Consider the following 14,815-nt stretch of genomic DNA (forward strand, 5'->3'; position numbering starts at 1 on the left):
GTCTGACCATGATGTAATCTAATTGAAACCTTCCCGTATCTCCCGGCCTTTTCCAAGTATACCTCCTCCTCTTGTGATTCTTGAACAGGGTATTCGCTGTTACTAGCTGAAACTTGTTACAGAACTCAATTAGTCTTTCTCCTCTTTCATTCCTTGTCCCAAGCCCATATTCTCCTGTAACCTTTTCTTCTACTCCTTCCCCTACAACTGCATTCCAGTCGCCCATGACTATTAGATATTCGTCACCCTTTACATACTGAATTACCCTTTCAATATCCTCATACACTTTCTCTATCTGTTCATCTTCAGCTTGCGACGTCGGCATGTATACCTGAACTATCATTGTTGGTGTTTGTCTGCTGTCGATTCTGATTAGAACAACCCGGTCACTGAACTGTTCGCAGTAACACACCCTCTGCCCTACCTTCCTATTCATAACGAATCCTACACCTGTTACACCATTTTCTGCTGCTGTTGATATTACCCGATACTCGTCTGACTAGAAATCCTTGTCTTCCTTCCACTTCACTTCACTGACCCCTAGTATATCTAAATTGAGCCTTTGCATTTCCCTTTTCAGATTTTCTAGTTTCCCTACCACGTTCAAGCTGCTGACATTCCACGCCCCGCTCGTAGAACGTTATCCTTTCGTTGATTATTCAATCTTTTTCTCATGGTAACCTCCCCCTTTGCAGACGTTGGATATTCCTGCAAACGTTAGACATTCCCTACGTGTTTCTAAAATAATCGTGTATCAGGTAATTTCTATCACAAGCCAGAAGTGACCATCTCCAATCCATTGATAGCACGTTGGCACTGTCAAAGTAGTCACCTTCATCCTCTCCCTGGTCTAGCAGTAGTAGCCCCACAGCCCAACTTGTTTACCAACATCAGGTAAAACACTGAGCCACTTTACACTACCCTTTACACTACACTGGTACCTTCAAGGATAGGATATTACTATCCCACATTGATAATGTCAGTGCTGGATTTCGTCATCTGGCTACTTATCTTCAAGCATGACAAACATTTTTGGGAAGAGAGCTCCCTGATATCGTCAGTTCCCAGCAGGTCAATAACAGTTCTCTACTGTATGTTGTTGCACCACCCTAAAGATGACAGTAATGACTCTACAGAGAAAAACATTTTGAAACTTTTGGTAAAGGATGGTGTGATATTGCAGAACATGGCAGTTGCCGTGTGGTATGGAATTTTATTGATAGTGTCTTACTGAAGCCTTTTTATGATATGAAGAGGCTCTGGTAAGATGCTCAGCTGCATACTCCCCGTTGATATATACTCGCAAATTTTTATCCAGTTAATTGGTGTCCAGTTTCATCCCTGTTCCAGATGGTATAGGCGCTGAAATGGTATGTATTAATGTCCAGAATACCAAGAAGGGGGATAAATGTTGCGATACATGGTCACTTCTGGCTTGTGATAGAAATTACCTGATACACGATTATTTTAGAAACACGTAGGGAATATCTAACGTCTGCAGGTATTGTGACTTTGAAGGCATCTCATTCCCCATCACGGATCCAGACTTGCCATAATTCAGGAGGCAGAACCTTTATTACTTGCTTCACATACACTCCTGGAAATGGAAAAAAGAACACATTGACACCGGTGTGTCAGACCCACCATACTTGCTCCGGACACTGCGAGAGGGCTGTACAAGTAATGATCACACGCACGGCACAGCGGACACACCAGGAACCGCGGTGTTGGCCGTCGAATGGCGCTAGCTGCGCAGCATTTGTGCACCGCCGCCGTCAGTGTCAGTCAGTTTGCCGTGGCATACGGAGCTCCATCGCAGTCTTTAACACTGGTAGCATGCCGCGACAGCGTGGACGTGAACCGTATGTGCAGTTGACGGACTTTGAGCGAGGGCGTATAGTGGGCATGCGGGAGGCCGGGTGGACGTACCGCCGAATTGCTCAACACGTGGGGCGTGAGGTCTCCACAGTACATCGATGTTGTTGCCAGTGGTCGGCGGAAGGTGCACGTGCCCGTCGACCTGGGACGGACCGCAGCGACGCACGGATGCACGCCAAGACTGTAGGATCCTACGCAGTGCCGTAGGGGACCGCACCGCCACTTCCCAGCAAATTAGGGACACTGTTGCTCCTGGGGTATCGGCGAGGACCATTCGCAACCGTCTCCATGAAGCTGGGCTACGGTCCCGCACACCGTTAGGCCGTCTTCCGCTCACGCCCCAACATCGTGCAGCCCGCCTCCAGTGGTGTCGCGACAGGCGTGAATGGAGGGACGAATGGAGACGTGTCGTCTTCAGCGATGAGAGTCGCTTCTGCCTTGGTGCCAATGATGGTCGTATGCGTGTTTGGCGCCGTGCAGGTGAGCGCCACAATCAGGACTGCATACGACCGAGGCACACAGGGCCAACACCCGGCATCATGGTGTGGGGATCGATCTCCTACACTGGCCGTACACCACTGGTGATCGTCGAGGGGACACTGAATAGTGCACGGTACATCCAAACCGTCATCGAACCCATCGTTCTAACATTCCTAGACCGGCAAGGGAACTTGCTGTTCCAACAGAACAATGCACGTCCGCATGTATCCCGTGCCATCCAACGTGCTCTAGAAGGTGTAAGTCAACTACCCCGGCCAGCAAGATCTCCGGATGTGTCCCCCATTGAGCATGTTTGGGACTGGATGAAGCGTCGTCTCACGCGGTCTGCACGTCCAGCACGAACGCTGGTCCAACTGAGGCGCCAGGTGGAAATGGGATGGCAAGCCGTTCCACAGGACTACATCCAGCAACTCTACGATCGTCTCCACGGGAGAATAGCAGCCTGCATTGCTGCGAAAGGTGGATATACACTGTACTAGTGCCGACATTGTGCATGCTCTGTTGCCTGTGTCTATGTGCCTGTGGTTCTGTCAGTGTGGTCATGTGATGTATCTGACCCCAGGAATGTGTCAATAAAGTTTCCCCTTCCTGGGACAATGAATTCACGGTGTTCTTATTTCAATTTCGAGGAGTGTATATGGTTTGCATGAAGATGAGAATAGAAACAAGTCAGGAGATGTGAGGTTACTTTTCCAAAGCAACCAGTCAGTACCCTCACCTGTGGATTTATTGCCATTCTCCAACATAAAGGTCCGCCCCGTTAGCTGAGTGGTCAGCGTACGGATGGCCGTCCTACGGACCCAGGTTCGATTCCCGGCTGGGTCGAGGATTTTCTCCGCTCAGGGACTGGTCGTTGTGCTGTCTTCATTTCATCCCCATCTGGAGTGCAGGTCGCCCAATTTGGCGTCGAATGTAATAAGACCTGCACCAAGGCGGCCGGACCTGCCCCGCAAGGGGCCTCCTGGCCAATGACCCCAGTCGCTCATTTCCATTTTTCCAACATCTGAATTAAAAGCATAGACCGGCCGCTGTGGCCGAGCGGTTCTAGGCACTTTAGTCAGGAAGCGCACTGCTGCTACAGTCGCAGGTTCGAATCCTGTCTCGGGCATGGCTGTGTGTGATGTCCTTAGGTTAGTTAGGTTTAAGTAGTTTTAAGTCTAGGAGATTGATGACCTGAGATGTTAAGTTCCATAGTGATTAGAGCCATTTGAACCATTTTAAAGTCATCTTGCCAGCTCGTGTGGGCGAGCGGTTCTAGGCGCTTCTGTCTGGAACCGCGCGACCGCTACAGGCACAGGTTCGAATCCTGCCTCGGGCATGGATATGTGTGTGATGTCCTTAGGTTAGTTAGGTTTAAGTAGTTCCAAGTTCTAGAGGATCTCCGATGTTAGGTCCCATAGTACTCAGAGCCATTTGAACAATTTGAACCAAAAGCATATTCTGCCCACTATCTGCTAGAGTGAAAATAAGGGGCAAGGCACTTTTTCTGAGGATGTTTCAACTCTTTTGCTTTCTTATTTAAAAAGACATCTGGTTGGTTGCTTGACCGAGGGACCAGTATGTGTGGAAATGCCCACTGAGCTCGAAAAGTATTTAAAGTTTAAGAACGCCTGCCACCAGCAACGATGTCCGTTTGTTGTACACGCTGACTTTGAGTGCTTCCTCGTTCCTGTGGCCCATTGGAAGGCGATCCCAATGCCTCTTACACAACTTTCACAGAACGACACATACTGTACTTGGCAGCGTATCAGGATGTGTACTCGTATGATTCCAGTCACAACAAATTTGGCTTATATGTCATGGATAATCCTCTGAGTTGGCTGCCTTCTGAGCTCGAAAAACTTGTATACGATGTTGATGGCCTTTACAGAAAAAAACAAACCCAATGACCCACTTTCAGGATAATGACTTGCCTTTGGATAGAAAAGAGGAAGCTCCACACAGTGAGCACTGTCAGGTAATAGGGAAGTTCTGCGACGCAGCTCACATTGCTTGCAACTTGAAGTACAAGCTGACATGGCACATACCCATCTTGTTCTATATTTTGACCAAATATGATGCTCACTTGCTGGTTGAGCACTTGGATGCTTTCGAGTGGGAGAATCATAAGGCCAGCATCAGAAGCGACGATGCAGAAAAATACATTTCATTCTCCAAGAAAATGACATCAAGAATATCGCTCTACTTGCGGGATTCCTTACGATTTATTCAGGCACCTCTACAGAAGCTTGCTGAGTCCATGTGTTGAGAGGATATGTGTATCACTTGAGTTGCATTCTCCAAAGAAGCAAAGTTTCAGCTTGTAGAGAAAAGAGGTGTCTTTCGATAAAAGTACCTAGATTTGACGGAGATACTCCACAAAACCCCATTGTCTGATATAACTGCATTCACCTGCGAACTCACAAGCATTGCCATAACAGATGCAGAGTACTGGCAGGAGTTCAACATCTCTGATTTAGAAGAAATACTAAATTGTAGATGGAGACAGATGTACACTTGCTCGTGGACGTTTTTGAGAAATTCTAGTGTATGCCTGGGTATTTACGCTCTGGATCATGCCTTCTCGCAAACCACAATGTGGTTTTCGTATGACACAACCTTAAAAACGATGCGTATCAACGTTTACAAGTTTTAATATGTTGCTCTTTCCCAATTACAGGATTCGCGGAAGACTTTGCCATTGCATCCACAGCTACCCCAAGGTGAATAATCCTCGACTGAGTGAGCATGATTATAGGCTATCCGATGATTTTAGTTACATACTTTACTTGAATGTAAACAAACTCTATAGACAACCCTTGCAACAAACCCTGCCTTTTGGAGTATTACGATGTTTGTCCAAAGATGAAATCGTTGGAATGAAGGATGCACTCCTCGATTTGGCTGCTGAGGCTGGCAGGGACGTGTCCTGGAGGCTGACTTGGGACATACCACAGATTTTGGTAACGGGCACAGTGACTTGCTGCTATATCCAGAGAGCCTAATTCCGCGAAAAAGGTTTCGTCTTCAAGTTGATGACAACGCTGGGGAATAAGCACATATACACCCTACACTATAGAAACCTCCAGTAGTGTTCCAAGTTGGGGATGCGACTTCTTAGAATCTTCTGCAGCATCTCCTTCAACAGCGTCACAGGTTGAAGGAGTTCACTGACTTAAACACTATACAGTGGGCTCTCATGAAGTGCGATTTTGAAAAAGATTTTATGAAGTAATGAATAATTCAATTTTCGGCAAAACCATGGAGAATGTTAGAAACTGTCGCGGTATTCATTTAGTTTACCGTTGGGATTGGCGTTATGGTGCAAGAGATTACGTCATCAGGCCAAATTTTAAGTGTTCCACAATCTTCAATGAAGGAAATGTCACTGGAGATGGGTAGGATTTCAGTGGAGCTCATGAAGCCTGTCTACATCGGCATGTGTGCTCAGCACCTCTCAAATCTCCAAATGCACCGAATCTACTAAAAATTTGCAAAACCAAACTTCGTTGATGTGAAGTTATTTTATATGGATACAGATAGTTTCGTCTACTGTGTGAAAGGCTACGAAGAATATGAAGTAATTGGTGCAGTCCAAAGGAATTCGATACATGTTGATATGTGGCTGATAATCCTTACAGCATAAAACTTCAGAACTGGAAGGTTATCGACTTGATGAAAGATGAGTCTAATGGCTTGCAGGTTGTGGAGTTTGTAGGGCTCAGATCGACGATGTATGCATACTGTGTAGATTCAGTTGTCACTTAGAGATGGGCTAAGGGTGTGCATTGTGCAGCCTCATGGGCACTCTTCCATTGTGAGTGCCCATGAGGCTGCACAATATAAGGAGTGACTGTTTGCTGTTGATGAATCTCCTCATATGATCTTTTTGTCAATGGGCCATTAGTGACTGCATTGCAACTGAAAGCTGACCTGTCATGTCACAATGAGAAGTGCTTCATCAGTGTGGATGGAATCAGGATCCTCCTGTTCACTCACTATTTACTTGAATGATTGTGTGTGTGTGTGTGTGTGTGTGTGTGCGTGCGTATGTAATAACTAGATGAAGCTTTCATCGTAATTGCGTGTATGATTGTGTGTGTGTGTGTGTGTGTGTGTGTGTGTGTGTGTGTGTGTGTCTGTGTGTGTGTCTGTGTGTGTGCGTGCATGTGCATGTGTGTGTATGTGTATGCATGTGAGCTGCATATTATTATATGTACCATTACACATCTGCACACTATGTGCTCTTGTAAAAACAAATATTGTGTATATAAATGTTGTTTATGTGTATGTGTGTGGTTCTTCATCTGCTGCTGCTAGCACTTATACACTACAAATATTGTAAAGACATAAAATCATTCTCCTCCTCCCTTAATATAATTTATCTCTTCTGCTGTAAATAGTTTATAGTTGATTAGTTGCTGTTATGTAAATAAAATCAGTCTGTAGTTATGCAATCTCTTTTTGAAAAACTGAGTTGTTACTGGTATAGTGTAACCTGCTTCTGTAAATTTAGTGTAGCTGGTCATCTGCTGTTATATAAATAAAATCATGCTGCATTCATACAATCTCTTTTTTTTAGAAATTAAAAGGTAATGTTTCTGATAGTAAAACATGAGTTGATTTGCTATGTTTGTGTTACTAATAATTGATCGTTTCATTATTAAAATTATTGTTGGATGGAAGCAAACAGCAAGAATTTTATAGAACATTTTTCTTATTACATCAATAATTCAACTTTACACAAATATCGAAATAATTGCCTTTTTATACATGCTTTGAATCCAGTCTGATTCATATTCAGGCATATAGGTGCAGCTACACACACACATGCCATTCCTTCAGTAAAGCGAGCCTCCACTGATTTTATAGTTACAGTCTCAACACTTACACTCACTGGTATGGGGGCAATGCAGGCACTGACGCATCACTCTGTTCAATCAGTGTTTACACTGTTATCACTCAAATATTTCACAAATTCTTAGTATGCCCCTCTCACATTTGGACACCAATGACACAATCTATCAGAGGCAATTGATAATGAGCAATACAGGTCTTTCAGTTTAATAACCCTAAGATGTTTTAGATATACACTCCCGGAAATGGAAAAAAGAACACATTGACACCGGTGTGTCAGACCCACCATACTTGCTCCGGACACTGCGAGAGGGCTGTACAAGCAATGATCACACGCACGGCACAGCGGACACACCAGGAACCGCGGTGTTGGCCGTCGAATGGCGCTAGCTGCGCAGCATTTGTGCACCACCGCCGTCAGTGTCAGCCAGTTTGCCGTGGCATACGGAGCTCCATCGCACTCTTTAACACTGGTAGCATGCCGCGACAGCGTGGACGTGAACCGTATGTGCAGTTGACGGACTTTGAGCGAGGGCGTATAGTGGGCATGCGGGAGGCCGGGTGGACGTACCGCCGAATTGCTCAACACGTGGGGCGTGAGGTCTCCACAGTACATCGATGTTGTCGCCAGTGGTCGGCGGAAGGTGCACGTGCCCGTCGACCTGGGACCGGACCGCAGCGACGCACGGATGCACGCCAAGACCGTAGGATCCTACGCAGTGCCATAGGGGACCGCACCGCCACTTCCCAGCAAATTAGGGACACTGTTGCTCCTGGGGTATCGGCGAGGACCATTCGCAACCATCTCCATGAAGCTGGGCTACGGTCCCGCACACCGTTAGGCCGTCTTGCGCTCACGCCCCAACATCGTGCAGCCCGCCTCCAGTGGCGTCGCGACGGGCGTGAATGGAGGGACGAATGGAGACGTGTCGTCTTCAGCGATGAGAGTCGCTTCTGCCTTGGTGCCAATGATGGTCGTATGCGTGTTTGTCGCCGTGCAGGTGAGCGCCACAATCAGGACTGCATACGACCGAGGCACACAGGGCCAACACCCGGCATCATGGTGTGGGGAGCGATCTCCTACACTGGCCGTACACCACTGGTGATCGTCGAGGGGACACTGAATAGTGCACGGTACATCCAAACCGTCATCGAACCCATCGTTCTACCATTCCTAGACCGGCAAGGGAACTTGCTGTTCCAACAGGACAATGCACGTCCGCATGTATCCCGTGCCACCCAACGTGCTCTAGAATGTGTAAGTCAACTACCGTGGCCAGCAAGATCTCGGGATCTGTCCCCCATTGAGCATGTTTGGGAGTGGATGAAGCGTCGTCTCACGCGGTCTGCACGTCCAGCATGAACGCTGGTCCAACTGAGGCGCCAGGTGGAAATGGCATGGCAAGCCGTTCCACAGGACTACATCCAGCATCTCTACGATCGTCTCCATGGGAGAATAGCAGCCTGCATTGCTGCGAAAGGTGGATATACACTGTACTAGTGCCGACATTGTGCATGCTCTGTTGCCTGTGTCTATGTGCCTGTGGTTCTGTCAGTGTGATCATGTGATGTATCTGACCCCAGGAATGTGTCAATAAAGTTTCCCCTTCATGGGACAATGAATTCACGGTGTTCTTATTTCAATTTTCAGGAGTGTATATTCATGTCCCATTCTAGTATTGCCTCATAATACATATCCACTAAAAATGCTTTAGAGCCAAACATGTGAATGTCAATAGGAGTGTGAGATGATTCATAGTCATCTACTCGTATCTATATTTTCCATCATACTGCATAGATAGTTCTGCTGATATTACGAATATTGCACTTTAGTACCTACTTGTTGTGCATTTTCTACTTCTTTTACTAGTTCAAAGTTCTTTTCAGATGCCAAACCTACATTTACAAATTTAGAACCACTGACAACCACATTGTATATGTTTAACAATACCCTCATGGGACATGGCTACTGTGGTCGTGCTATGGCATAGTCAGATGACACCAGGTCTGAAAGTTCGAGAAGACATTGTGTGGGCTGTGATTGTGAAAATATCTGAGTGTCCTTTTCCCTCTTTCAGCACTGGATCAGGCGCTTTTTACAGCATAGTCTAAGAACGCCAGACACCCTGTTGCCCACAGCTGCTGTTGTGGATCTGTAACAATTACAGCAAAAAAAAGCTATGTATAATGAAGCATACATATCTAATGATAATAATAATAATAATAATAATAGGATTGGCAAGGTGACCAGTGCAGTGGTGTTAGTGTCCAGGATAGGTGGACTAGGAAGTAACTGTTCCCTTCTTTCGCCCCTCAGTTGCCCTAACTCTACCAGCAACTGAGCTACTTCATTTATCGGCTGCCGAATAGCTTCCTGAGCCGAAACTAGCTTATTCATATTGCCTACGTTCTACCAGACAAAGAATATTGTATACACAAGATAAATATGAAAAGGAAGAAGAAAGAATAGTAAAACCATTGTACAGGCTCAAACAAACATTTCTGAATTTGTCACTTGGTAATGGTGCATAGGGCATCCCTGCACTTAAGATCCACGGTTTTGGCTGCTGCGTGGCTGTTCATCTTGATTTTCAGCAGTCGTTCTCACACGAATTGTAACTGGCTGGGCATAGAAGACAGTTCTGAAGTAATTCTAACTTCATGTCGTGATGGCTTAGTATGAGTCAGGAATCTGCCCAGGAAGGATATGATGTGCAGCTGAAGAAGAACCGACAGTGGCCACAATGGCTTCTGTGTTGTCTGCAGTCAGCGGTTGGTGGCTCAGAGAATACCAGTATACAGCTGTTCGCTGCGGCATCACCAGGGTGCTACCAGAGGCATAGCCATCCACACCATAGAGGCGGCATGGAGCAGAGGGTCTGGACGTCCCCAGCTGCCCAGCTGCCCAGCTGTTGCACAATTGCGAGCGCAGGGAAAATCACAGGCCCCGCCGGTACCCCGTGCGCGGGAAGCGAGAGCGCTATCGCAAGAACACGTGCTGCGGACAGTGGGGGAAGAAGCCACTTCGTTTGATGCGGTTGGAAGTCGCTGTACTTTCTCGTCTCATTTGAAGGAAATAAAATATGCTTAATATGCCACGATTTCGGTACGCGCAGCGAAAGCACCGACTACAAATACGAGAGTGACGTCAGCCGCAGCGACGACACGGTTCACGTCCGACAAGACCGCAACATCCCTAGAAAAAAGGCAGACAGGCTTCTTTGTGACCCTCTGTGGAGCTCTGATCACGGTTTCATGATGGACGTCATTTGTCATGTAAATGCCTTAAATCGCTAAATGCAAGGCAGGAACATTTCATCTTACGTACAGGAGATAACGCGTATGCTTTCGAGCAACTATAAATAATGTTGAGAAATCAACTTTATATTTGTTCCAGGAAGTATTGAGTTTCCAGAACTGACGCGAGCCAATTGAGATGCAGACATGATTGCGTGTTAATCACTGAGATACAGTAACTAATATTTTTGCAGAATTCCCATTCGTCTTTTCCAGTTACGTTTTCTCGATGTGATGGTGATGCTATGCATGAGGCGCTCAATAGCGAGGTTGTCGGCGCCCGTACTCAGATAATGGGAAACAAATGTTTCGTTTCGTGACAAGTACGCAACAGTGCAGTGAAATGTAGAACGTAATCCTCATCCACCTTGGGACACTCCATGTTTCTCACACACCCACACTCATACAGAACACAAAAAAATGCATGCCTCGAGGCAGTTACTCTTTAAAATGCACAGAATAAGACTACACAAAATCTAAAATTGTCTGACAGTGAACTGCGCCTGGTTGAGCGCTTGGTACATAAAACATGAAACAATCCTGGAAGCACATTAAAATCTCCTACCTAAGATACCACTGACAAGACCAGACTTCACACAGGAACATCTGGCGCCGGCCGCGGTGGCCGAGCGGTTGTAGGCGCTTCAGTCTGGAACAGCGCGACCGCTACGGTCGCAGGTTCGAATCTTGCCTAGGGCTTGGATGTGTGTGATGTCCTTAGGTTAGTTAGGTTTAAGTAGTTCTAAGTTCTAGGGGACTGATGACCTCAGATGTTAAGTCCCATAGTGCTCAGAGCCATTTGAACTATTTTTGAACGCCTGGCCGTTTCGATGGTTTCACCAGCCGCATCTCGTTGTTCCTGAACCTTAACCACTCCTCTTCCTACAAACGCAAGACCCTCTGACTCAACAGTGAGGCAACGGCCTGTACAGGAGCAGCAAATTCAAAAATCGTAACTTCCAAGCAGGCATCGTTAGCTGCTACATCTGCCGCTTCATTACGTTGAAGGCCCTCGAGTCCTGGTATCCAGTAATTGACACCTACTTCCATTCCCTCTGCACATTTAAACGGTAATCGCAGATCAGGTAAACAAAACTTACATGTGAAAGGCGGTCTGAAGGGCAGTTACAGAGTAGCTGGAGACGAGGAATTTTGTAGCAGGAAGACGCTGGATCTTCTCCAAAGGCTTCAAGACCGCCTGTAATTCGACGTAATACACTGTGCACGTAATGGGTTCTCGAATCTTGAGATCACATTCTGGAAATAACACACCGCAGCCGATGGAGTTACGTTGCTTAGATTACCTTGCTTAGACGCACACAGCCACAGTGTGTCGGATAAAATTCTGTAAAACATCGGTTCAAAAACGTAACCCGGAGTAAAATTCTTTTTGAATACTGATAAATCCGTGTCGCGTTATTAACCAGGGCGTCGTACTACAACACTTTTTGAATAATACAGTACCGCTGGCAGCCTCCAATTCTAACGATGATACAAATACAGTCTTATATACAACGTGCTTATATACTACTGGTCATTAAAATTGCTACACCACGAAGATGACGTGCTACAGACTCGAAATTTAGCGGACAGGAAGAAGATGCCGTGATATGCAAATGGTTAGCTTTTCAGAGCATTCACACAAGGTTGGCGCTGATGGCGACAGCTACAACGTGCTGACATGAGGAAAGTTTCCAACAGATTTATCATACACAAGCAGCAGTTGACCGGCGTTGCCTGGTGAAACGTTGTTGTGATGCCTCGTGTAAGGGCCGTCCGGTGTGGCCGTGCGGTTCTAGCCGCTTCAGTCTGGAATCGCGTGACCGCTACGGTCGCAGGTTCGAATCCTGCCTCGGGCATGGATGTGTGTGATGTCCTTAGGTTAGTTACGTTTAAGTAGTTCTAAGTTCTAGGGGACTGATGACCTCAGAAGTTAAGTCCCATAGTGTTCAGAACCATTTGAACCATTTGAACCTCGTGTAAGGAGGAGAAATACGTACTATCGCGTTTCCGACTTTGATAAAGGTCGGATTGTAGCCTATCACGATTGCGGTTTATCGTATCGCGACATTGCTGCTCGCGTTGGTCGAGATCCGATGACTGTTAGCAGAATATGGAATCAGTGGGTTCAGGAGTGTAATACGCAGCGCCGTGCTGGATCCCAACGGCCTCGTACCACTAGCAGTTGATATGACAGGCATCTTATCCGCATGGCTATAACGGGGCGTGCAGCCACGTCTCGATCCCTGAGTCAACAGATGGGGACGTTTGGAAGACGACAACCATCTGCACGAACAGTTCGATGACGCTTGCAGCAGCATGGACTATCAGCTCGGAGACCATGGCTGCGGTTACCCTTAACAATGCATCAGAGACAGGAGCGCCTGCGATGGTGTACTCCACGACGAACCTGGATACACGAATGGCAAAACGTCATTTTTTTCGGATGAATCCAGGTCCTGTTTACAACATCATGATGGTCGCATCCGTATTTGGCGACATCGCTGTGAACGCACATTGGAAGCATGTATTCGTCATCGCCATACTGGCGTATCACCTGGCGTGATGGTATGGGGTGCCATTGGTTACACGTCTCGGTCACCTCTTGTTCGCATTGACGGCAATTTGAACAGTGAGCGTTACATTTCAGATGTGTTACGACCTGTGGCTCTACCCTTCATTCGATCCCTGCGAAACCCTACATTTCAGCAGGATAATGCACGACCGCATGTCGCAGGTCCTGTACGGGGTTTCTGGATACAGAAAATGTTCGACTGCTACCCTGGCCAACACATTCTCCAGATCTCTCGCCAATTGTAAACGTTTGGGAATGGTGGCCGATCAACTGGCTCGTCACAATACGCCAGCAATACTCTTGATGAACTGTGGTATCGTGTTGAAGCTGCATGGTCAGCTGTACCAGTACACGCCACCCAAGCTCTGTTTGACTGAATGCCCAGACGTATCAAGGCCTTATTAAGGCCAGACGTGGTTGTTCTGGGTACTGATTTCTCAGGATCTATGCACCCAAATTGAGTGAAAATGTAATCACATGTCAGTTCTAGTATAATATATTTGTCCAATGAATACCCGTTTATCATCTGCATTTCTTCTTGGTGTAGCAATTTTAATGGCCAGTAGTGTATGTGGTTGGAAGCGGGTATGTATGCTGAAATGTCAACCACAGTGTTTACGTACCATCGCTGGTTGTTTTTTTCACAGAGGACTGAAGTGTGACCTTCCGTTTTGGCGGACCGTGGCGAGTGTTGTGGGCATCCTGCTCTCGACGGTTCGCGCGACGCCGCAGCCTGCGGAGGTCTGCGCCTTCTCGAGCAGCTGCAACTGCTCCAGCGACGGCACGAGTGTGGAATGCCGGGCGGCTTCCTGGCCCGCTGTCCAGCCGGCCGACGGCCGCAGCGTGCTGTCGCTGTCCGTGACGGGGCTGCAGCAGCGCAGTCTCCTGCCGGCAGACTTCGGAAACCTGTCTGCTCTGGAGTTCCTCTCTGTCACTGACGGACTCCTTCTCGAGGTCAGTATGCAATCATCGCGTCTTCTACGTGCTCAGCTGGCCTTTCCGACCTCTTCGTAACGCACAGGTGTACCTGCATTTTTTTCGCACACAATGTCTCGAGAGGAAACGGGTATGAGGAAAGAAACAGTAAATACAGTGTGGCGCTCGAAATGTGTTACCATTTTGTTTCTGAATATAAACTTTATTGTCAATACAACCTGAATGGAACATATACTACAAGAGCCGCCATGGAGATTTGTTCTAACTCAGCACACGCTCAATATGTCCACCATTTCGTTTCCTAACTTCCTTCAAACGAATACTGAAGTTAGTGATTACCCTACCGCACATGTCTTCCGTACTTTCACTGCAAACTTGAAGAATAAGGCTTCTGAGCTCCATTAAATCACGTGGTCGTTTCAGGAAAATTTTTTCCTTCAGGTACTCCCAAAGAAAAATGTCACACGGATTGAGGTCTGGACTATCGGAGGGCCAATTTTGTCCGTCATTGAAGCGACCTGGAAACCTGAGTGAAATGATCCGCATGTCGAAATGCTCGTGTAAAAACTACAACACAGTGTTCGCAGTACGTGGCCTTGCTCCATCTTGCATGAACCACCGCGTGTTGAAGGGCAAGGCAGTAGCAAGAAGCTGTGGAATGAAGCTATTGCGAAGCATGCTGAGATAACGCTCGTTGTTCATAGTTTCTTCAAATAAAAAGAGTCCAATAAGTCCGTGACTGGAAATTGCTGCCCTTGCTGTAATCCTCGGAGTATAATGTTGTCGTTCATG

The 14,815-nt window shown here is 46.9% G+C and overlaps 1 protein-coding gene across 2 annotated transcripts in view; it reads left to right on the plus strand.

Moving 5' to 3' along the window:
* The window catches only part of LOC126094429 (protein slit-like), a 141,617-nt gene that overhangs the window by 81,989 nt on the left and 44,813 nt on the right, over positions 1–14,815 (plus strand). For both annotated transcript variants that reach the window (XM_049908797.1, XM_049908798.1), the window contains exon 2: positions 13,735–14,041. In XM_049908797.1, coding sequence (XP_049764754.1) covers positions 13,735–14,041 — 307 coding nt within the window. The remainder of the gene's footprint in view (positions 1–13,734; positions 14,042–14,815) is intronic.

The sequence above is a fragment of the Schistocerca cancellata genome, chromosome 8 (genome assembly GCF_023864275.1).
Source record: "Schistocerca cancellata isolate TAMUIC-IGC-003103 chromosome 8, iqSchCanc2.1, whole genome shotgun sequence".
Lineage (NCBI taxonomy): Eukaryota > Metazoa > Arthropoda > Insecta > Orthoptera > Acrididae > Schistocerca > Schistocerca cancellata.